This window comes from Stylophora pistillata, chromosome 5 (genome assembly GCF_964205215.1).
Source record: "Stylophora pistillata chromosome 5, jaStyPist1.2, whole genome shotgun sequence".
Classification (NCBI taxonomy): Eukaryota; Metazoa; Cnidaria; class Anthozoa; order Scleractinia; family Pocilloporidae; genus Stylophora; species Stylophora pistillata.
In genome coordinates, this window is record NC_142523.1 from 10669433 (window position 1) to 10694974 (window position 25542).

The 25542-nt window shown below is 41.3% G+C and overlaps 2 protein-coding genes across 4 annotated transcripts in view; both read left to right on the forward strand.

Annotated features, from left to right (window-relative positions):
• LOC111345905 (uncharacterized) overlaps positions 1-24074 on the forward strand; it is a 55639-nt gene extending 31565 nt beyond the window's left edge. For 2 of the 3 annotated variants that reach the window (XM_088759572.1, XM_088759573.1), the window contains 11 exons: positions 2172-2318; positions 2637-2783; positions 4634-4726; positions 5371-5444; positions 8226-8370; positions 8937-9170; positions 9993-10218; positions 11247-11332; positions 12378-12488; positions 16188-16250; positions 17404-24074. In XM_088759572.1, the coding sequence (XP_088615698.1) occupies positions 2172-2318; positions 2637-2783; positions 4634-4726; positions 5371-5444; positions 8226-8370; positions 8937-9170; positions 9993-10218; positions 11247-11332; positions 12378-12488; positions 16188-16250; positions 17404-24068 (7991 nt within the window). In that variant the 3' untranslated portion in view covers positions 24069-24074. The remainder of the gene's footprint in view (positions 1-2171; positions 2319-2636; positions 2784-4633; positions 4727-5370; positions 5445-8225; positions 8371-8936; positions 9171-9992; positions 10219-11246; positions 11333-12377; positions 12489-16187; positions 16251-17403) is intronic. The other variant, XM_088759574.1, reaches the window with a different exon arrangement.
• LOC148730223 (uncharacterized) lies at positions 24069-24669 on the forward strand (the record flags this gene model as incomplete). The annotated part of the gene is made up of 1 exon (XM_088761768.1): positions 24069-24669. A coding segment is annotated over one exon (561 nt), but the record flags the coding sequence as incomplete, so codon positions are not given.
• Positions 24670-25542: the final 873 nt, after the last annotated feature.

Sequence of the window (25542 nt, forward strand, 5' to 3'; positions counted from 1 at the left end):
AGGTTGTTGGCAATTATGAAGCTTTCTGATCTTGTTACATTTCATATTGCGCTTTTTATGCATAAATTTCATAACAAATTATTTCCTTCCTAATTTGATAGCTTATTTAACTCAGTACTTAGTATCCATAACTACAATACACGAGGTGCAGCAAATCAATCTTATTACCTGCCTCGAGCAAGGACAAACTTTGAAATTTTTAATATGCGCTTTCAAGGACCAAAGGTATGGAACTCTCTTGGGCAAGAAATAAAGTCAATCCCTTTCAGTAAATTTTCCAAAAAAAAATAGAAATGAAATTACTGTGTCAATATTAATGTCACCCTGGTTTTTTGCATTCACCAGAGTAATTAGATTCTTCCTAGCTATTCCAGTGATTTATTTGTTGCTCTACGCTTGTTTCCTTTATAATAATTGTTCAGGATTTCATTTCTAATATATACATATATATAATTTTTTTTTTCCATGACTTATAAATTTCGTTTATTCATAATTATTTTTAGTTTAACTCTGTGTGTGTGTGTGTACATGTATGTATGTGTGTGTGTGTTCCGACCCTAATGTTGTAATCTATTCTCTGTAATTGGCTTCCTAGTCTTGTTAACCTTCTAGTTATTTTACAAAGCCAACACCCTCTCAATTTTAATTCCTGTTTGATGTTAATTTGACCTTCTCAACAATAAGGGTGAATAAAGTTGTTGTTGTTGTTGTTGTAGATATTCTGTTGAAAAAGCTCTAGTTTCGATGTAAAATGCGAAACAATTGTGTTTGCGTGTGAATCTGTACATTTTCTATAAACTGACGGCAGCGCATTTTATCCAACTTGAAATTTTGATTTAATCGCACTGAATCATATCCCCAAAAAATCTTTCGGAGATCGAATAGAATCATAGTTCGCCTTCCAAAAGCCAGATTTTCAGCCGGTTATTTTGATTAGCACATAGTTAAGAGTACGTTATTTTTGTCCTATTTTTGATCTGGTCAGAAGATGGTCGGATAAATTCAATTAGATTGTGTAAATAAACAATCAAAAATTGCTCAAATTGCTGTCAACCTATGTAATGATTTTTCAAGATTTGGTTCTTTTCAGTTCTCATTGGTCCAAGTGTTTTCAATTGGTGGCGCGACGCTCCAAGATTCGTCTGAAATTTTGAGCTTCAAAAGCGGAATTTTTGCGGAATTCGGTTATTATCGATTTTCTCGGAAATCAATGGATATATTCAGCCAAACTAAGTATGCAGTGATTTATTTTCCATTGAGACCCACCTAACTTTGAAATTTAGCCGAAATTGATTTTTCAGCTGTTGCCACCAAATGTGTGACCAGTGGTAACATTTTTAAGATGAATCCTGGTACTTAGAGTTTTGAATCCATGGACAAATATTGAGGTCAGGCGCTGGATGTAACCGAGGCAAAAATTCAGCGGAGTGATTTTCCAGTCGCTACTTTATCAGTCCAACAATAAAGCAGTAGATGTGGCACAAGATCTAGAAGTTCCCACTCAAAGTGAAGGGATAGGAAAAGCTAAATTAAATGAATTTACAGTGAAACTAAGCATCGGTGTTATTTTTGGCTGTTAACTGAATTAAGCATTTTTAGTGCGGGTGCAACAAAGGAGACAGAAATTAGTCAGTGCAAAATATTTTCCTTTGATTTTGTCGGGACAGTACTGGTTTTGTCTGTTAGTGCGGATAGGCCCTAAACAAATAAATTCATTTTTCACGCGACATCTTCCGCCGCGTTGCTGACTGCTAAAGGTCGCTTATAACTGATTAGCTGTCTGCAAACTTCTTAAGTATAAATTCAAACTCATTCAGTACTTTTCAAACTCATTTAGTATAACTGTGTACTGAATAAGTTTGTTTTTGATTAGTTGCCACATTACGGATTGATGATTGGACAGTTTTTTACTCAACTAGTTAAAAGTTGGCTGATTGGCTAACTTTGTACTAGTTAGTTCATTCCAGATTCTTATTTGGCTTTCCAAAAAGGTTTTAGCCTGTGTTCTTGGTAAAAGCTCAGATGAAAACAGAAAATCAATCATGTCAAATCACTTTACTCATGACTCCCTTATTATTTTAAAGCTATTATTTTATGACATGAATACGAATGTAATTGCTCAGTCTTATGACTATTCTGGATTGTGTTGATCATTGAACATACCAAAATAGTTGAATCAAAGATGCCAATTTATCAGTGTGCGACTGAAATTAACAGTGGTGGAATTTCTTCAAAAAATGGGAGGGTGATTAAGGAACAACAAGAATTGGGAAGACATTTGACACTTGATACTCAGCAATCTTTACAGTGCAACCAAGGTAGGCGTACTTCTGTAGAGAGATTTCTGTGGGGCTATAATTCATCCACTCTTAGGTCCAAGCTTGACAACATAGAGGCTCATGTGAGGGAATTCACGTTTTCTCTATGGGGGAATATGATGGCCTAAAATATGGTGTAAGCATACCTACGTAAATTCCCATAAGTCTAGGATACAGTAGAACTTCAAGAGTCAATTTTTGTTTGTTCTTTCTTTCATGTCAAAATAAGTATTGTTATTGTTACTGCGGTTTCTAAGAAAAAAGTTTCGAGAAATGTTAAAACCCTCGCGAGATATTTACTAAAACGTATTTTTGAAGGTGAAAATAAGATGCCAATTTATCAGTGCGCAACTGGAATTAACAATGGTGAAGCTGCTTCAGAAAATGGGATGGTGATTAAGGACCAACAAAAATTGGAAAGAAATTTGACAGATGATAGCAAGCACTCCTTACAGTCCAACCAAGGTAGGTGAAGGACATTACTTCTTTAGAGAGATTTCCGTGGGGCTAGAATTTACCCACTCATAGGTCCAAGTTCGCTGAAATAAGCTTGCTAACACTGAGGCTCATGTGAGGGAATTCGCGTTTCCTCCGTGGGGGAATGTGTTGGCCTAGAATATTGTATAAGCATACCTACGTAAATTCTCATGAGTCAAAGATACAGTAGAATTTCAAGAGCCAATTTTTATTCTTTTTATCATGTCAAACTTAGTATTAAATTTTTTAACTAAGTTTTCTAAGAAAAAGCATCGTAATAATATTGAAACACCCGCGAGTTTTTTACTAAAACGAATTCTTGAACTGAATGACTTGGCCCGCCAAAGTGTGTGCAGCCAGTTATAAGATGTCACTGGGAATGAACGTGTTTCTTGCAGTCAGCATTTCCAGTTGTGTTGTCATATCTTGAAATGTCGTCAAACATAAGCATAAAATGTTGGAAAAAAAGAAAGAGGCAAAAAGATTACTTTGTCTTTACACAGATGTGCCTTCTTTGAATTCATAAATAAGGTTTGAAACTTCACCGATTGCCTTGAAATTTGGTCCAAAGACTCCTAAAATAGTACCCTAAGAAACTGTTTAAGGGATTTTAGTTTTTTAATATTGATCTCTTACAATTAGCTCCAACACAACCTGTATCAGAAAAATTTTAATAAGCAAGCTTTACAGAAAAATTGCAAAGCAACTGATAAGAATATCGAAAGTCTCCACATAGTCTGAAGACAAACTCCCTGGGAATTGGAATTGAAAAGAAGATTCATTGCGCAGTTAGATTTGATACGTTAGTGACATCATATGTTTCGAATTGTCGCACCTCAAGCTAAAACAGAACAATTTCTTGCAAGACTGTACAATTTATAACATACCCATTGATATATAGTTTCTGGTGGTTACGCTTTAAATAGCGTGTTAAATCCTGAAGGATACCCACAGAGGTCGTCCCAACCAAGTGCCCAGTTAACGTTATTCGAAGACCGGTTAGCGCCAACCAAGAGTTAAATTTTAATTTAAGTCTCTTTATTTCTCTTCTCAAAGTCCTTTTTGGGATAATATGATTTATCTCATTCAAATTTCACACATACCCTAGGTTATCTTAAACAAGTTTGAGTAACCCGGCCCAGGAGTTAAGCCTATAGAACTGGCGTAAATTTTTTGCGTGTTACAGGAAAAAAAAGAGACAAGCGCCAGGCTAAACTGTTATAATTGTTTTGATTACTGGTACCGAAGTAAGCAGCCAGTCTCTAACGCTGAGAGAATCAAACAGGTTTATTTGATTTCATTAACGAAAACTCCACATATTTTTTAAAAAGTGTTACCTCAAACTTAATAGCATATGTTGCATTCTTCGGAATTGAATTTATCAGTATCGCATCATCACTTTCTGGGTAAGACTGTCTAAACGCAAAGAAGCCATTTTAATCAGATCATGTGCATCTTTATTATCTGACATCCAAATTGGAATTGGGCCACAGCCTCGTCCAATTTTGCTTTTCCACATAATCTTGCCATCCAATTACTTCCAAATTGTATAGCACTTTGTATGACGGGAAAGTGCAGAAAACTACACTTTTGTGCAGGCTACCAGGGAGAAGGACAGTTCTTGAGTAGGGCATAAACCTTCAATATTATATTTTAGTTAACTTTTAATGTCTGATAATTATGTGATTATGGTGAACAGGTTGATTCTATCTGGGAAAGGTTGTGGGCTTGAAACAAAACTAAGAAATTAGTTATTAGAGAATGTCCTGTAAACCGGTCCTAGAACATAATGAAATTAGGCCACGCATTAAAAGAATGCTGGTGTGCCTAATTGACAGGTTCTACTGCTGGTAATGAAGGAAGTACTTGGTGGTCATCTTTGAAATCATGGCTTTCTTTTTCGAACAATTCTGACAGTTGTGATGGTAATGGTAAGTTCTGAAATCTATAGATTAAAAGAGATTCCAGCATCGTACATGCATTTTGTTTGAGAAACATCCCATGTTCAGCAACCATTTGCTTCCTTCCATGTAGCAAATTATTCTGCAGGATTCTTTTGGTAGTTTTCCTACGCAAAAGAGGATGAGATGTTTTCCCTCCCTGTTTTACCAATTTAGATCAATCCTTTGCAATTTATTTGGGTGTCTTGGGGTTTTGTTTTACCTTTGTGGCATCATAGTATGGGGATGCAGACCTCACCTAAATAAGGTCTACAATTGTTGGTGATCTCCACAGCAGGATATGGCATCTTCTTCGAGGCCTTCACTTGAAAAATTTAAGCGGGGATGCCCTTCTTTCCCCTTCCAGAGCCTCCAGGGGCTTGTACCGTGGTTTTCATAGTTGTAGCTATGCACCGCCGAATGCCTTTGGTTTGCATGTCAAGGTTGGGAAATTATGTGGGTCAAATTTTGAGAAACTGTTGGTCTGTCTGCATGTGTGAGCTAAAGGAGGGAAATTAACTCACCTTACCTAACAGGTGTATGACAGTGGTAGGCACCATGTGTCATGGAACCATCATTTGGATCATTCTTCACTAAATCAGTGACCAATCTTTTTTCATTATCCCATTATTAAGGACATTTGTCACCGAATTTATTGAGGAATGGCTGTTATGTCATAAGCATTGAACCATCAACGACTCCTTTGAAGGTAATATAAATTTTTACTGCTGTTCCGTCAGAGTGAAACCAAGACTAGATCGATGGAGTCCCGTGGATCGTGTGTATCAGCCAAATGATACTCATCCTCGGAGACCCAGGGGCTGTGGGTCGATTTCAAGTTAAGGGCAGAAGAGCCCCTGGGGACATTGTCTCACAAGACTAGTTCCAAACGGTCGCACTCGTTCTGGCATCTGATTGGTGCCAGAAAATCTTTGTGTTTTTCTACCCAATCAGAGTGAAGTGTCCTTTGGAGTCCTTTCGTGTGTTTTAACACGTACATATACAACAAGCTCTGTAGCTCGCTATGTTTGTTTGGGCCGTGCAACGAAGCTTTGCCCGAGGTGAAAAGTTTCAGTCTCAGCATACAATGTAAGAGAAATCGATCAGATTGTCCGCGAAATCTTACCGGAAATTATACTGAATACTTTCGCAGGTATAACAAGAGAACGTGTTTAAAAGTTTGCGAGGTTCGTATAAAACATAATTATTGCAAGCATTGATATGTCGCTTTAAACTTTAGATGAGATGTAAGCCTAAATCTCTGAAGATTTTTTGTATAATTTGCTGTAACTGAAACTTTTCCAACCCGTGAAGCTATTTCGTCGCACGGGCCACGCAGGTATGTCGAGCAACTGGCGCTTACGCAACTTTTTGCGCACGCCCGGCCAAATTTTAATGTAATCTTCGCTTGAAAAAAAAAAAAAAGCTAAAAGTGGAAACTTTTGTTTATTAGATGTGGGTAGATAACCCTGTACTAAGCTGACATTTACAATAAAGGAAGCCCGCCCTTTCCATCTAATATTTCTTGGTCTTTGGTTTTGTTTTCCCTAATGAAAGCAGGATCGCTTCCCAATGATCAAAGGTATTTAACTTGGTCTCCAACAATCAACAAATGAGGTGAAATGACAATGACCAAGGGACTAGAAGAGAATCCGTGGCCTTTCGAGCTCAAGAATTTGAACACTGTACACAGCAGCTGAAAGATTAAACTTTTTTCAAACCCCTTCGTTAACTGTTTGAAACACATCTCCTTTCCACGATATTCTAAATGATTAGTTTTTGTTATGATTTTAATTAGCTAATCGGAAACACAGCTAAGCTTTCTTTAAGCACTTGCTGGAGGTCGTCCACGTACTTAACGTTCTCTGCAACCTTGGCCATATTGCGAAAGACTTTACTACAAAGCAACGATTAGAATTTGGCGCGCACAGAAAGCTAAGTAAGCTTAGGCGCCAGTTGCTTGACATACCTGCGTGGCCCGTGCGACGAAATAACTTCACGGGATTGGAAAAGTCTCAGTCACAACAAATTGTACAAAAAATCTTGAAAGATTTAGGCTTACATCTCATCTAACGTTTAAAGCGACATATCAATGCCTGCAACCATTATGTTTTACACGAACCTCGCAAACTTTTAAACACGTTCTCTTGTGATACCTGCGAAAGTATTCAGTATAATTTTCCGGTAAAATTTCGCGGACAATCTGATCGATTTCCCTTACATTGTGTGCTGAAACGGAAACTTTTCACCTCGGGCAAAGCTTCGTCGCACGGCCCAAACAAACATAGCGAGCAACAGAGCTATGTGCGTGTTAAAACACATGAAAGGACTCCAAAGGACACTTCACTCTGATTGGGCAGAAAAACACAGAGATTTTCTGGCACCAATCAGATGCCAGAACGAGTTCGACCGTTTGGAACTAGTCTTGTAAGACAATGTCCCCAGGGGCTCTTCTGCCCTTAACTTGAAATCCACTCACAGCCCCCTGGGTCTCCGAGGATGAATGATACTTAGATTCTTTCTTTTATTCATTCTGAAATTAAAACGTTACATTACACATCGTAAAACAAAAAACAGCGCTTGAACGATCTAAAAGCTTCCATTTAAACTAATAGCTATCAGAGCATGAATAATAGCAAAAGCCACATAGTAAATCACCCCGGTTCTCTATACGAGTAAGTAGTACGGAGCAGTAGATCAAGTGACAGAAATAGCAAACAAACTTACTTCGTGACCGGTTTCCAACGGTACCGAATCCACATGCATAAAGGGATTATAAACCAATAAACCTACACAAAACTGTTTTCATTCCGTAATCTCCATAAACCTAAATGTGTCAGAGAAAAACGATCCTTGAAAACTAGTTCAGAGTAAAGGAATCATTGAGCAGAGGGTAACGTCGTTTCCATACTAACTGTCAAAGAATTACTTTAATTTAATTTGTTAAATATATTGCACCATTATCTTCTCATTCAAACCAGACTACATGCAGAAAATTTAATGTATTATGATAACATCAGGTAGATTAAGCAGACTGTTTTTGTGTAGCTTACGGAAAATGTAAAAGCTACACAATAATATTATATGGGATCTTTGTCTGTCACTAAGGGTTATGTTCCCTTATAGGTGGCGAGGAAAGATTCCAGTTTGAGCTCTTTTGGGCCTTGCCGGAAGGCAAGAGAACTAAATGGCATTGAGTGTTATGTCTATCATATTTTGGTTGTTTAGTCTACTACTTTTTATGGTAATTAGTATACGTATTTGTTCCCCGCAGTTTTTAGAATGAAGGGGTATGTAAGTGTTTTTCAAAGCGATCAGATGGGTAAGTGGTTGTGAACAAATGATTATATATATATATTTTTTTTGGGGGGGGGGGAGGGGGGGATTGTCAAAGAAACATTGGTTATGCTTTGGTAATAATGGTAATCACCAAGGTATACTAGATATGTTCTTGAAATGTGAAGGTGATTTTTTAGTTCTTCCCAAACAGGGTGGAGGACCTTGCTGGTTTACTTTTAAACCTGACCTACCCTCAGACTTTACTTCTGGAACTGCTGGGTTTGCTAGTCTGGGCTCTATTGATGTGTATAAACTTGAAAAAAAAACAAACGTTCTTGTTGGAAGAGGAATTCCTGGTAAGTAGAGTTGCTTTGATTTTAATCAAGTGTCAGATGCTCTTGATATTTAAGCTTGATGAAAAATGAAGAAGATTGGAGGGCTAGCTCAGAAATGTTAGCATTACGTAGGCATATACTTCATCTATTGAACATCTAAATCTAAATGAGCCTTCCTTATTTAAGGCCAGTTACTCAACTAGCGCCGTTATTGTATCAGCGGTGCGAGATCGCTGTTTTTTAGATTTGATACCGACACAGCTGGTCCCCATGTGGCTCGTAGAGAAGTGAATTCTTGACTTAAAAAGGTGTATCTGAAACTAGCCCACAGATTACAATGACTTGAAAAATTTTGAGACCACCCATTTCATGAGACCTGGAGGATGTTATGTAGATCTTTGGTATCTGAGACTTACACAAGACGAAAATTTGATCGACACGGGGTTCTATTTTGAAAACCCACATTTCGTTAGTTTGCTTTCAATGCTGTGAACTGGCTTTGAATGAAATGATAGTCATAACATCGACAATAGCCTTTTTTTGCACATTAGTATAAATTGTCTAGACGTGCGTTCTGAATTTTACAGCTACTGATAAAGAAGGTTGGGTCATTGTAGAAGTGAGTGGAAAAAGTGACAAGACCGGCAAATCCAGTGATCTTGGGCAAACAAAAATTTACTATTATGATGAAGATAAGAAGGCACTCAAGCGAATAGTCGCGGAGAGAAAACAGAGTAGCGCCTTTTTTGAAGAATGGAAGACTGCTTGTGAAGGACACTCCACTGATAGCAAAGAAAAAGAGACGAAATCCCCTTGTTCCGGTAAGCAAAAGAGACAGCTTGACATCGTTCCTTATTTTTTTGGCAAAAACGCTTGGAAGACTTACGTAGAGGACTATTGGAATCCATAGTGTGTGTGCTGGTTCTTTGGCGAGATGCATGTGGCCATAAATAGGTTCCCTATGAATACACCTCTTAATAACCGAGTTCGAGGGCTGTATTGTTCGTTACGGACCGAGTTTCTTTCCGCTTGGAGTTGCACTGAATGGCTGCGGGGTTCGTTTCTGGGCTTTAACTCCGGGCGAATTTATGGCCTAGTAGAATTCATCATATCAAATGAAATACTATTCCCTCCCAAGGCACTTCGCCTCTCTATCGACGTATTGAGCTATAACACGTAAATGAATGTGAAACAAACGAGAGGTACCAGATACATTGTTATACGTAGAAAGTTATAATTAGGTGAAATAGGAAGGAAGCTATTCAAGAAGTAAAGACGAGGCCAGCGCTTACGCTCACGTGGTCAATTACATAAATTGCATAACATATTTCAGCAATGAAACCTGGTCCAGTGCTAACCATTAAGTTACCTGTAATGAAAGCGCTCTTTTACAGCTGTTTTTGTGAACCCAGCAAGTCTCTTTAGGTTCTGTTGGAAAAGTACGGCAAAACGACACTAATTTATTTAAGGGCAAGACGAGCGAAAATGTCTTCGCTACAACAACACACGAGCCATAAGGTGGATGGAATCCATATTCATCGTTAGATCGGTAGCAAATCGTCTAATGATCGGAAGCGAATTGTCTGAATAACGTTTTACCATCACTTTGCATCAAAAGTCTTAAATCAAAATTCCTTTCATAGGGTCCATGGATTCAGGGAATCCTTTATATTCACTTCAAGGCTTACTGCTGCTGGTGTATACAGCAGCGGAAACTGATGCTCGACAGTTCATTGCATTAGTATTCAATTCGTCAGCTGGAAGAGTGGTCTTTAATGCATACAGGAGTACTACTCCGTTACCAGAGAATGTTGCAAGAGCTTTTGGCCACGAAGATACCGCGCAATACCTTGAGTCCATAAGTGAAAGGTACCGTGTGTATTTCCATAAATGCCCATTTTTATTCTAAAGTATTGAAAATGCAGCCAATGATAATATGATGGGGTGATAAAAGCTTTCTCTGTCAAAAATCTCAGAGAAGGCAATGAGACTAAGCGTGATTTTCATTAAAGCAAAGAGGGGCTCAATTTGCAAGTCCCTTTCGCACCTACTACTATTACAAAGTGCACATTTAACTGCATGTATCTTTGAGACCTTGACAATTGCCTTGCTTCATAGAATTTTACCATTTAATGATATCTGCCGGCAACTTTAGGTACAGTTGTAGTAGCTCAGGAAATTGAGGAGATTGCTTTTCTCCGATGTTTGATTTTAACGCTTTTGATACAGAAGCGTGATTCCAATTTCTGTTAGGATTACAATTCTTTAGAGACACTTTTTAAGGCAATGGAAGAATAACTTCTCAAACTGTTGATCTTGAATGTAAAGGTGGTTCCATTTACATTTGAGACTTTCAAACATACCACTGTAATTACATGACAGTTTGGATTGGAAATGGCCGGTTGATTAGATCCGAAGCTCGTGTCACTGCAGGTTGGTTGATAGTCTTAACAGAAAAACTCGTGACTTTTTCACCTCTTCACGAAGGTGAACTGATTGACCCCAAGAATTGTTTGGTGTTAACTTGAACTTCATGCAACTTTATTTCCGACTGGTTTGTCATTTACGCTGTAATTCATACTTTTTATATGTGGGTGTATTGAATCGCAACAAGAAAAATAATGGGAACATCATTTTTCATAAGCGCAGTTGATAGAAAATCGTGGACGAACCCCAAAATACAAGCATCATAAGTTACTCAGACAACAAGAGAAGAACGCCCAGGCATCGGCTATGAATAAAAAACCAGCCTTTTTGAGTTAAAATTTTGCGCAGAGTTTCCAGTATGAACAATTTCTTTTCATTTTCAGCATTAACTGGGAAGTGAATTCAACCGAGATTTGTCTGTTGATTCGCTTGTTGGTAATACTAAGTCATAATTTGACTTTTATACTTAGATTGTCTAAAGATTTCAGCGTTAATGAAGAACACTTACAATCAAGTCATATTCTCGAGCTTGCTGATGCAGTCAAAAATCCGTCCAGTAAGTAAAAGAGATAAACCTTTCTAACTGTTATTATTTTAGTTATTTTAGCCAAATTCGGGATTATACTGCAATAAGTCATTTTGGTGCACGCTGTCTCAAACGGTTCGAGATATGCGGGGTTTTTAAATGATGGGACTTCAGGGAGAAAAGAAGTTCGACGCAAAGTGTCAAGTTTTGAATTTTGGATTGCAACGTCAACTTATGCAGCGCAAAGACTTAGCAGAACATATTTTAAAAAAAAGTGGAATTTTTTTAGGCTGTACAAATTAGTTACATATAACTGAATTAATTATTGCACAATAGAGAAACTAATATAGGCAGACCCCGTATTAGGCGTAATAGTCTCGGTTTTCCCTCATCACGTGGGCACGAAAATTAAGTTCATCCACGACCCAAAGCCAACTTGATCGTGATCGCCAGATTTTTCGATAAGGCGTGTTGAACCTCAAGTTACAATAATGGAAAAGCATCTTTGTCTTCAGCCGTATTTTGTGTGTGTGTGTTTTTTTTTTAATTATCTCTATCTCATTCGGTTTACCAATTTACTGTCTGTGAATTTTGAAGTGGCTGAATAGTCGTTAATTAGTATATACTAAAACAGCGATACAATACAGCACAAAGAGATGATTTTAACTCATCTTTCCGGCAACGATAACGATATTTTCAGGCCCAAATCTCGCGCGAGTCCCTCGGAGGTGAAAAGTTAGCAAAAGAGAGATTTAGATCCCCGTTGTATGTGTTAAGCGCAAACGTCAAACCGCGATTAGCATTTTGAGGTTGGATGTTAGAAGCTTTGAGATTTTTCAGCCTTTACATCGACGTCACTTTTCGCCTGAACAAATCAACACGTGCGCCGCCACCTTAAATTAAAAAAGGACGGAGGGTCCACCATTGAACACTGACCATTTCTGTATCTACAAGAACTTTGAGCACTCTTTAGGCTCACGTCAGTGAAGGAGGCTCGGCGAATGACTACAAAATAGTAAGGAAGAACATTATGAATGGATCTCTTTGATTTGGCTACTTTGTGTAATCTCCACAGACGACAATCATGAGGAAAACCGGTTCCCAATGGAATTAGAGGAACAAGATCAATCAGCAAAAACAACCGAAGAAGAAAATGGCTCTGTGTTCACAAACAAAGTTGGTACAGGTAAGTAAATGGAACTTTTGCCTTCTAGTGTAGACAATGCCAGAATAAAAAAAAAAAAGATGATCTACATCAGTTTCACCAGTTGCAGGCATCAGATTACGAACCAACCCATGATTCTCAAATGGCTTAAATTAACTCGAAATATGCTAAATTCAGTCGGATAAAAAACAAAGTCGAGAAAAAGGTGATGCTTTTGATACCTCAGCTATTTTCGTGCCGCAAAGTCTTTTCTTAACACCTAAAGTCTATCGGCAATACCAATGTCGAGGCCGAAATATCACTGATTTTAGCCCGAGCACCAATTCTTAACACTCCTCTCAGCGATCGCAATCATCTGTTCCGGGCATCGCTGTAATTTTAGGCGTTGTTAAGTGGAGAAGAGGGTCACAAAGATAACTCTAGAGGATAACGACTGGCGATAAAAAATCTGGGCCATATCATGTCTAATGCTTAATTTCTTTCTAATACGGTTCAAAGGAAACTTTTTACGGTTACATTCTTTACAACTAACTATTTCAATTCATATACCTAACGACTAATTGTATTTGCCGTTTTACGGCAAATTTGATACTCATGGTAAATTTGAGATCCACTCAAATCCGACACTTCGGTACGGCATTTAAACACAGCTGTGACCCAGGGGGCGGACTAATCTTCAACAGTTAAAACTCTCGGGGTTTCGGGGGGGGGGGGAGAATGTTTTTAGTATGATAATTTTCGTATCCATCCATCTAACGATCTCATCTGAAAAATTGTGATTGCACAATGTTAACCCTTGCATGACAAACGTTTGAGTGTGTTACATCTATACAAAAGCTGACGTTTCGAGCGTTAGCCCTTCGCCATTCGCTCCGACGAAGGGCTAACGCTCGAAACGTCAGCTTTTGTAATCGTTACGGTGGCCAATTTACCATTTCAACTTTGTTGATATATCCAAATTATACTAGTATCAGATTGCTGACCTTCCTCAACGTTTTCGCCAAAGAACTAGTGACCTACTGGTATAAATGATTTTATTGTCCTATTTCCAGTTCACAACAGAGCTCAATTTTTATTCAAGAACTTTCTTAGAACTTAAATACGTTCGAATGTGTGAAGGAAAACCGACTCATGGACGTGATGTAAATGTGGACGTTGCAAATTTGGCAAAGTTCAGGCTGGTTTTTCCGCGCGGAAATAAAAAGTCCCAAACTAATTTTTAAATCCTCGAAAACAAACAGTTTTTCCTCTTATTACGAGGTTAACCTGAACTGATTATGACTTATACCGCATGTGGAAAGTGTAATTGAAAATTTTCTAGCCGTGAGCTCCAAATTAAACGAACAGGACCCACTTTAGACTTAGAGGGCCACGCTCAACCAGAATGCCTGCCGTGTGTGTAATATTACCCGAAAAAATCTTCGCAATCTTGTTCGAGAAACGGCTTTTCATAACCTCATCTAGTTTCTTTAAGTTTTTATCGTTTATCTACTAAGTAATTTTTTCGTTTCATTCCACGTTCACGATTATGAAGCCATCGAAAAAAGGTCGTCCTGCAGGATGGAAAGCCACTGTATAATATAATATGGCTGACTAGATCGATTTAAAAGCATGGAAGGATTAAAAGACAGCTTTCGGATTTGGCAAAAAAAGAGCAGCGGGTCTGCTGAGGCCCTGCTACACATCATTTAGGAGGAAAGTCAAATAAAAAGCTCCTCTCGGCACTTGGGTGACCGTCGGAACGTTTACAATCAATCTTAGGCCTTATCCCAAGTAAGTTTTTAAAAAACCTTTCACTCCCGATGGGATAAAATTCAGGAATACATTTCTTCTAAGTTTCATCTTGATATCCCCCATTATTTAAGCGTAGTTTGAAACACTGTTGAGTTTTTATTAAACGTGGAGTGTGAGCATCTTATTCATAGAAGGCGTAGCACTTCTCCTCTTATGGATCCTTTCCTTGCGCTCGATAAATGACACCGATAAAACTTAAAGTTTTTGTAGGTCTTCTTCTCTTTTTGATGCGTTTTGGACGCCAAGGGTCGAATTCCCTTTCAAACCTCTCGCGTTCGTACGCTTTTGTTTTCAAGAATATAATTTCTGAGTCTGAATACCAATTGTATCGTGGTACAATGTACAGAATGTAGCTGTTTGCCTTTCTATAAAATTCTTTTATTGTCTTTGGTTCTGTACTACAGACAGAAAACATCGTCTATATACCCCTTTTTAAGTAACAACTTAGTTGTGTTCTGGGTGATGATACTCTTTTTCTATTTTTTGCCTTTAAAATATTAGCAAAAGCTACTGCCGTTTTGCTATTCTTTGCCGTTAACGTACGGGTTGTGCGAAAAAATACCGAGTTTTTCGGAATATAACGATAACAGTGGTGCACAAAATACACTAGTTGAACATGGCCTTTTGAACCACATCTCAATCTCCTCGATACGAACTTATCAAATTGATACGAGCTTGCTTTCTTGTGGACGTTTTACAAGCAAAGTTCATTTGCCTCTACTCGTGGCACTGATTTCCGCCATTTTACGGCTACAGACGCTCGTTTCAGTTCTCGTGAATTTTCTAGAACAATGAAGCAGGTCTGGGGAAAAAACTTTAGGTCTGAGTTCACTAAAATCTTCAAAATGATTGACGCTTGAAACGACCTGCAGAGTGGGGAATGAAAACACAGCCTGGTGTCTAGTCTGGTTGATGCTAGAGCTGCTACCTGTCCAAATCTACTCTCTAATCAAAGCCTTTTGTGGGGTGGCTGATGGATAAACTGGAGTAACCAAAGAAAAGACAGCTAAATAAAAAAGAGAGAATGGGAATTGGTGTATTTGGCGAATTGAAAGCTATTTGGAGCGTTAGAAAATTTCATAAAAAGGAAAAAAAATAAAGAATCATTGCAGCATCATCGTTTTTACCATATCAGTGGCTATTTCCATTATTACCATCTTTGTGCAGCCTCAATCCGCGTTATCGGGAAAAATGTATTGAACGAATCGTCCACAGTCGATTGATATCGTCGCTTTAAACCATCGAAGCTTTTACGATGTCGCTGTGAGCATCATCGCGTTCAGCGTTGTTTAGGAATCCGATGTCCATTTTCGTCGTTAGTGTTCCTAACTCAAAGAGTTCCAGTTTTCAATTCTAAAACCCTAACCCTAAAACTTCCCGACTGACTCCTACACCTTATGGAATGATTACACGTCATCCATGGGCCAAAAGTAAAACTTTTCTTTGTTACAGATTTCAACTAGGAGATAGTTACCTTATTCCTGACAAAAATATTAAATGACCGTTTTTAAATTTCAACTATTTTTCATCCAGGCTGCGGCCCTTCAGTATTTTCAAATATTAAAGATAAGTAAGTAAAGTAAAGTAAAGTAGAACTTTTATTAAATCCATATGGCAGTCATCTAAGGCTGAATTGCATGAATTAACAAATTCCATTAATACAAAGCTGTATCGCTCCGACAAGGAGCTCTTCTAGGAGGTTGTGCCTGTGCTAATTCTGCTGCTACAGCCCCTACTGTTTCTGTTAGATGGGAGACTCTAACACCTTTAGAAGTCGCTTCCCAGTTTGTTGAAAATAGCAGCGAAAAGCCAGCAACTTTCCCTAACCATTGTAGCTTGGTGTTCTTTTCCTTCGAGGGTACTTGTCCTACCCAAATGACTTTTTCTTCATATTTTCTTCATCAACCATTACAATTTCCTCAATAGGAAGTGATGTCACTCCACAACCTTCCGAAGAAAGTGTAGACTTTAAATACGATTTTTTCAAAGGTAAGACAAAGTGACAACTTCCTCCTTCAAATGCAAGTGTAAGGTTTAAGTGTGCAAGGGAGACTGTGTGTGATTTAGAATTTGTTTGATACTCACTTTTTGGAGCCCTGGGATAAGGGTTGCAATACGAACATCACTGGGTCGTCTTCAGCAAACATTTTAGTCTGTGGATAGTACAAGATCCAGATCGACTCTCATGAATTGATAGTCTTACCTCCATAGCTGCTAATCACACACCATCCTCCTTGTCATGCTCATGGGTCATTAAGAAGGTTGAATCGAATTAGGAGACTTCAGGAAAAGCTTACTTGACGCATTGTTGTTTGATGTTTAAAGGAACTTCCGGTCCATATCATTGAACGCTTATCCCACCATGGTGGTATACAAGAATTGTTTTTCTTTAACTTGTAAAAATTATGCCTCTTTGAATTTCGCGATAGTAACCCGGTTTAGGAAAGATTAACCCAGTCCTATTTTACGGACGTTAAAAGATCAAGAAGCTCTTATAAATAATTTCAGCGCCGTTGAACTGTCCATGTGGTCAAGATGAAACTGAGAGACAAACTGGAAAACCCTAAAAGGAATTTTAAAAGCTATTCGTAATCAGTGATTGCATATGAGCAAACATTAAAAAGCTCAATTCGTTTATAACTTGAAAAGCTTTAATTATTTCTCTCTCAATCTCGGCAAAAGTGTTATTCTAAATATTCGGAATTCAACCTTGTTCACTTTTAAATCGGTCAACTGGAGACAAATGTTTGACGCATTGACCTTTTCAACCCCCTATGACTTCAATTCTATTTCTTTTAACTTTGTTAAATCAATCTTTTCGCCCCCTTCCGCTCAAAACGATGTTGTATCGTGATTCCTTAAACTTTTATCTGTATCAGGTAACATGATTTAATGAGGGTCGAGGTTTTCGTCAATGACTTAGGGTCTGGTAGAAACAGGAGTGTTATTTTGCACATAAATAGAACTCTTCAAACATTTTGTGTCAACTAATTGTGAGGATGAACGATGATTGTGCTCATCAAAGAGCTTCACCCCTTAATTACAATTAAAAAGTAGTAATAGCACAGTTATAGTTTCCATGTTTTTTATTGTAAATTTTTGTCTGTTGGGTAACAAAAATATCCTTTTTTATTTCGCGAAGAGGAACAATGCAAGTTATTGGTGTCCTCTTTGGAATACAGTGCAGAGCAACTGAATTACTACAGGATCTGTTACATTGTCACTGATGTACTAGCTGAAGGCCTTCGAACAATCTTCAAACAAGAATGGGACAATCGCTACAAGGCAACTCTGGGAGAATGGAAGGATCAGCCGAAAAATGGAATGGACTTTGAGAGCCATGAATCCCCACGAAACAGAAGTAGAAAGGCCCGTCTCTTGAAAACTATGATCAATGGTGACAGAGCGGAATGGGATTGTACCATGCTGTTTTATTCCATTCTTTATTCCGATTCCATCTGCAGTCTCCATCCAGCTGTTCGGTCTAATGTAGATGTTCTCAGAAATTTTCGCAATGAAGAATTTGCGCGCATGCCACGAGGCCACCTTTCCAGCAAAGATTTTCAAATTGCGATTTTAAAGGTAACTACTGCATTTCTGTCGCTCGGTCTTCCCATTCAACAAATCCTTGAAGTCCAAAAACATACAAGTTTCCCAACAGAAGAGTTAAGAAATGTTCTGAAGAAAGTTAACGACCTTCAACAGGAGGTTCAAAATAAGGAGACAAAAATTCAACAACAAAAAAAGGAACTTGTTGAAAAAGAAACAAGACTTGAAGAAAAAGACAAGGAACTTGAAAAAAAAGAGAATCAGCGGCAGACGTTTGAAGAACAGCTGCAAACCAAAGTTCCCCCATTTTGCATTCTCCCTCCTGAACCTGCACATGACGTCTCCCCTCGCGAATCTGATGTTGGTAAAATCATACAACATCTCAAAGCACTCAAAAGCTCCAACAATCAGAGCTTCAGCACCTTGTACTTATCAGGAAACCCTGGAAGTGGAAAATCTCAGCTGGCTCGACTAGTAGCCAAGCAATTTTTCGACGAAAGCAAAGAAACTCCCTCTGGGGTTTCATTTGTTATGACGCTTAATGCAGAAAATTCAGAGACACTTTTGGAATCGTATGTCTCTTTCGCTCGAAACTGTAAATGTCCGGATCACTCAGTTACAGACACTTATAATTCCAAAGATCTGAACACAGAAAAGAAAATTGCAAGTCTCAAGACCCTGATAAGCGCAAAAATTGGGCTTTACACTTCGTGGTTACTAGTAGTTGACAATGTCACTAATCTGTCCCAGGTATATACTTGTTTGACAGATTTAGCAAACCAGCAATGGATGAGGGGCCAGTTATTGATAACAACGCAAGACACCGCGTCTATTCCTTTGACAAGTTCTTCCATTCAGCAAATATCAGTAAGTGAAGGGATGCTTCCTGACGATGCCAGCTCTTTGTTAAGGCTCCTTTCTGGTGTCACTGATGATAAGATGGAAAAAGAAATTGCACGGTATCTGGACTACCTGCCTCTTGCTTTGGCCGGCGCCGCCGTCTATGTAAGACAAGTTCGGGAAGGTAAAATAGCTCCAAACTTCGGCTGGACCGACTATCTAAAAAAACTTGAAAAAGGACAGCGACGCACAACTGAGAACATTCTAGCCGAGACAAACCCAAGTTACCCAAAAACAATGACCACAGCAATAACACTCGCCTTGGAAAAGGAAATTAGTTCCGACAGAGTTATAAAGCACTTGTTCGCTTTTCTCTCTCTTTGTGCGCCACAACCAATATTAACAGATATTGTTGTCGAGTACTTTATGGAAATGGAAAAGGAATATGAAGATAAAGATGCAGTTGGCGTAAAGATAAAGCGATGCCCATTGTTATTGTTTGACGAAGAGGAGAGCGGTGTGTACATTCGAGTGCATGGAGTCGTCCATTACGTTGCTAATTCAGTAACAAAGAAATGTAGAAAGGATGAGAAAATCAAATCCATACTGGGAGCTGCTTTATCCCTCTCCAGATTTGAGGATCAAGATTCTCTAGTCATTGGCACGAAAATTGTCCCTCATTTGGCAAAAGTGATTACAGACGCCAACCCCTTCTTTTCTAAAGAAGGAATATCGCAAGTCGCTCAAATTGGTGGATCGACTTTGCAGGACTATTCTAACGTCTTTACAACTCTCGGAAATATGTGCCTTGAGCACTCTCAATATCCAGCTGCAAAAAGCTACTTTACAGCAGTCCTAGCAATCGCCGAGTTAAGAAACCCAAGTAATGAATTACAAAAAACAGATATTTATGATGCCCTGGGCATTGTCCACCTGCAGCTGGGTGACCTAAAGCAGGCAAAAGACTTTCACGAGCGAGCCCTGGATGTTCGGCTGAAAAAGGTCGGACCTGAGCATGTTGATGTCGCAACGTCTTATAATAACCTGGCCACTGTCCACCAGCAGCAAAGTGACCTAAAGCAGGCAAAAGACTGTTTCGAGCGAGCGCTGCATGTTTGGCTGAAAAAGCTCGGACCTGAGCATGTTCATGTCGCAACGTCTTATAATAACCTGGGCCTTGTCCACGGGCAGCTGGGTGACCTAAAGCAGGCAAAAGACTGTCACGAGCGAGCCTTGGATATTCGGCTGAAAAAGCTCCAACCTGAGCATGTTGATGTCGCAACGTCTTATAATAACCTGGGCCTTGTCCACACGAAGCTGGGTGACCTAAAGCAGGCAAAAGACTTTCAAGAGCGAGCCCTGGATGTTCGCCTGAAAACGCTCGGACCTGAGCATGTTAAAGTCGCAACGTCTTATGATAACCTGGGCGTTGTCCACGAGCAGCTGGGTGACCTAAAGCAGGCAAAAGACTTTCACAAGCGAGCCCTGGATGTTCGGCTGAAAAAGCTCGGACCTGAGCATGTTGATGTCGCAACGTCTTATGATAACCTGGGCCTTGTCCACGGGCAGCTGGGTGACCTAAAGCAGGCAAAAGACTTTCACGAACGAGCCCTGGATGTTCGGCTGAAAAAGCTCGGACCTGAGCATGTTGATGTCACAACGTCTTATGATAACCTGGGCCTTGTCCACGGGCAGCTGGGTGACCTAAAGCAGGCAAAAGACTTTCACGAACGAGCCCTGGATGTTCGGCTGAAAAAACTCGGACCTGAGCATGTTGATGTCGCAACGTCTTATAATAACCTGGGACTTGTCCGCGAGCAGCTGGGTGACCTAAAGCAGGCAAAAGACTTTCACAAGCGAGCCCTGGATGTTCGGCTGAAAAAGCTCGGACCTGAGCATGTTAAAGTCGCAACGTCTTATAATAACCTGGGCGTTGTCCACGAGCAGCTGGGTGACCTAAAGCAGGCAAAAGACTTTCACGAGCGAGCCCTGGATGTCCGGCTGAAAAAGGTCGGACCTGAGCATGTTGATGTCGCAACGTCTTATAATAACCTGGGCGTTGTCCACGAGCAGCTGGGTGACCTAAAGCAGGCAAAAGACTTTCACGAGCGAGCCCTGGATGTTCGGCTGAAAAAGCTCGGACCTGAGCATGTTGATGTCGCAACGTCTTATAATAACCTGGGCGTTGTCCACGAGCAGCTGGGTGACCTAAAGCAGGCAAAAGACTTTCACGAACGAGCCCTGGATGTTTGGCTGAAAAAGCTCGGATCTGAGCATGTTGATGTCGCAACGTCTTATAATAACCTGGGCGTTGTCCACGAGCAGCTGGGTGACCTAAAGCAGGCAAAAGACTGTCACGAGCGAGCCTTGGATGTATGGCTGAAAAAGGTCGGACCTGAGCATGTTGATGTCGCAACGTCTTATAATCACCTGGGCGTTGTCCACGGGCAGCTGGGTGACCTAAAGCAGGCAAAAGACTTTCACGAGCGAGCCCTGGATGTTTGGCTGAAAAAGCTCGGATCTGAGCATGTTCATGTCGCAACGTCTTATAATAACCTGGGCCTTGTCCACGTGCAGCTGGGTGACCTAAAGCAGGCGAAAGACTGTCACGAGCGAGCCTTGGGTATTCGGCTGAAAAAGCTCGGACCTGAGCATGTTGATGTCGCAACGTCTTATAATAGCCTGGGCCTTGTCCACGGGCAGCTGGGTGACCTAAAGGAGGCAAAAGACTTTCACGAGCGAGCCCTGGATGTTCGGCTGAAAAAGGTCGGACCTGAGCATGTTGATGTCGCAACGTCTTATAATAACCTGGCCACTGTCCACCAGCAGCAGGGTGACCTAAAGCAGGCAAAAGACTGTTTCGAGCGAGCGCTGCATGTTTGGCTGAAAAAGCTCGGACCTGAGCATGTTCATGTCGCAACGTCTTATAATAACCTGGGCCTTGTCCACACGAAGCTGGGTGACCTAAAGCAGGCAAAAGACTTTCACGAGCGAGCCCTGGATGTTCGCCTTAAAACGCTCGGACCTGAGCATGTTAAAGTCGCAACGTCTTATGATAACCTAGGCGTTGTCCACCAGCAGCTGTGGGACCTAAAGCAGGCGAAAGACTTTCACAAGCGAGCCCTGGATGTTCGGCTGAAAAAGCTCGGACCTGAGCATGTTGATGTCGCAACGTCTTATAATAACCTGGGCCTTGTCCACCAGCAGCTGGGTGACCTAAAGCAGGCAAAAGACTTTCACGAACGAGCCCTGGATGTTCGGCTGAAAACGCTCGGACCTGAGCATGTTGATGTCGCAACGTCTTATGATAACCTGGGCCTTGTCCACGAGCAGCTGGGTGACCTAAAGCAGGCAAAAGACTTTCACAAGCGAACCCTGGATGTTCGGCTGACAAAGCTCGGACCTGAGCATGTTGATGTCGCAACGTCTTATAACAACCTGGGCCTTGTCCACACGAAGCTGGGTGACCTAAAGCAGGCAAAAGACTTTCACGAGCGAGCCCTGGATGTTCGGCTGAAAAAGGTCGGACCTGAGCATGTTGATGTCGCAACGTCTTATAATAACCTGGCCACTGTCCACCAGCAGCAGGGTGACCTAAAGCAGGCAAAAGACTGTTTCGAGCGAGCGCTGCATGTTTGGCTGAAAAAGCTCGGACCTGAGCATGTTCATGTCGCAACGTCTTATAATAACCTGGGCCTTGTCCACGGGCAGCTGGGTGACCTAAAGCAGGCAAAAGACTTTCACGAGCGAGCCCTGGATGTTCGCCTTAAAACGCTCGGACCTGAGCATGTTGATGTCGCAACGTCTTATAATAACCTGGGCGTTGTCCACCAGCAGCTGTGGGACCTAAAGCAGGCAAAAGACTTTCACGAACGAGCCCTGGATGTTCGGCTGAAAAAGCTCGGACCTGAGCACGTTGATGTCGCAACGTCTTATAATAACCTGGGCCTTGTCCACGAGCAGCTCGGTGACCTAAAGCAGGCAAAAGACTTTCACGAACGAGCCCTGGATGTTCGGCTGAAAACGCTCGGACCTGAGCATGTTGATGTCGCAACGTCTTATGATAACCTGGGCCTTGTCCACGAGCAGCTGGGTGACCTAAAGCAGGCAAAAGACTTTCACAAGCGAGCCCTGGATGTTCGGCTGACAAAGCTCGGACCTGAGCATGTTGATGTCGCAACGTCTTATAACAACCTGGGCCTTGTCCACACGAAGCTGGGTGACCTAAAGCAGGCAAAAGACTTTCACGAGCGAGCCCTGGATGTTCGGCTGAAAAAGGTCGGACCTGAGCATGTTGATGTCGCAACTTCTTATAATAACCTGGCCACTGTCCACCAGCAGCAGGGTGACCTAAAGCAGGCAAAAGACTGTGTCGAGCGAGCGCTGCATGTTTGGCTGAAAAAGCTCGGACCTGAGCATGTTCATGTCGCAACGTCTTATAATAACCTGGGCCTTGTCCACGGGCAGCTGGGTGACCTAAAGCAGGCAAAAGACTTTCACGAGCGAGCCCTGGATGTTCGCCTGAAAACGCTCGGACCTGAGCATGTTGATGTCGCAACGTCTTATAATAACCTGGGCGTTGTCCACCAGCAGCTGTGGGACCTAAAGCAGGCAAAAGACTTTCACGAACGAGCCCTGGATGTTCGGCTGAAAAAGCTCGGACCTGAGCATGTTGATGTCGCAACGTCTTATAATAACCTGGGCCTTGTCCACGAGCAGCTCGGTGACCTAAAGCAGGCAAAAGACTTTCACAAGCGAGCCCTGGATGTTCGGCTGAAAAAGCTCGGACCTGAGCATGTTGATGTCGCAACGTCTTATAACAACCTGGGCCTTGTCTACACGAAGCTGGGTGACCTAAGGCAGGCAAAAGACTTTCACGAGCGAGCCCTGGATGTTCGCCTGAAAACGCTCGGACCTGAGCATGTTAAAGTCGCAACGTCTTATGATAACCTGGGCGTTGTCCACCAGCAGCTGTGGGACCTAAAGCAGGCAACAGACTTTCAAGAGCGAGCCCTGGATGTTCGGCTGAAAAAGCTCGGACCTGTGCATGTTGATGTCGGAACGTCTTATAGTAACCTGAGCCTAGTCCACCAGCAGCTAGGTGACCTAAAGCAGGCAAAAGACTTTCACGAGCGAGCCCTGGATGTTCGGCTGAAAAAGCTCGGACCTGAGCATGTTGATGTCGCAACGTCTTATAATAACCTGGGCCTTGTCCACGAGCAACTGGGTGACCTAAAGCAGGCAAAAGACTTTCACAAGCGAGCCCTGGATGTTCGGCTGAAAAACCTCGGACCTGAGCATGTTGATGTCGCAACGTCTTATGATAACCTGAGCGTTGTCCACGAGCAGCTGGGTGACCTAAAGCAGGCAAAAGACTTTCACAAGCGAGCCCTGGATGTTTGGCTGAAAAAGCTCTGATCTGAGCATGTTCATGTCGCAACGTCTTATAATAACCTGGGCCTTGTCCACGGGCAGCTGGGTGACCTAAAGCAGGCAAAAGACTGTCACGAGCGAGCCTTGGATATTCGGCTGAAAAAGCTCGGACCTGAGCATGTTGATGTCGCAACGTCTTATAATAACCTGGCCACTGTCCACCAGCAGCTGGGTGACCTAAAGCAGGCAAAAGACTTTCACGAACGAGCCCTGGATGTTTGGCTCAAAAAGCTCGGATCTGAGCATGTTCATGTCGCAACGTCTTATGATAACCTGGGCCTTGTCCACGGGCAGCTGGGTGACCTAAAGCAGGCAAAAGACTGTCACGAGCGAGCCTTGGATATTCGGCTGAAAAAGCTCGGACCTGAGCATGTTGATGTCGCAACGTCTTATAATAACCTGGGCCTTGTCCACCAGCAGCTGGGTGACCTAAAGCAGGCAAAAGACTTTCACGAGCGAGCCCTGGATGTTCGGCTGAAAAAGGTCGGACCTGAGCATGCTGATGTCGCAACGTCTTATAATATGGCTGAAAAAGCTCGGACCTGAGCATGTTCATGTTGCATCGTCTTAAAATAACCTGGGCACTGTCCGCGAGCGGTTGGGTGACCTAAAGCGGGAAAAAGATTTTCACGAGCGAGTGCTGGCTGTTCGGCTGAAAAAGCTCCGACCTGAGCATGTTGATGTCGCAACGTCTTATAATAACCTGGGCCTTGTCCATGAGCAGCTGGGTGACCTAAAGCAGGCAAGAGACTGTCTCGAGCGAGCGCTGGATGTTTGGTTGAAAAAGCTCAGACCTGAGCATGTTCATGTCGCAACGTCTTACAATAACCTGGGCACTGTCCACAGGCAGCTGGGTGACCCAAAGCAGGCCAAAGACAGTCACGAGCGAGAGCTGGATATTCGCCTTAAGATATTCGGTCCGGAACACGTCAAGGTAACAGATACTTACATAAACCTAGGTGATGTGCACAATTGTCTCGGTCTCAGCCAAGAAGCAAAAGGGTGTTATGATTTTGCATTGGCGATTTATGTGAAGAACTTTGGCCCTGAAGATGAGAAAGTGAGATTTGTTCAGAATGCACTTGCTTAGCTACGTACAGCAGAACTGAATATTGGTAACACAGAAAGTTCAATAATCATAAATTCGTAATTATTTAAAGCGTTAGGCTCGTGACTCGTAGATCAGCGAAGATCAAATCGGAATTGAGAGTTCAAACAAAGATATCAAGACTTCAGTTTACAGCATACTTATACAGATTAAGTCCAGCAACACCTAATTGTGGTGCATTGTAATGTAGAAAATTTAAGAAACAACAGACAATTTCCTTGTACGCAAGACTTCTAGCGATCAACATTACAAGTTAAAGAGCCAGTCAGAGTGCATTCAGTTGCGTTTGACACGTGCTGCAACCGATCTATAAAAGGCAGAGCTAAAAACCCCATTCAAATCTCAAGAACT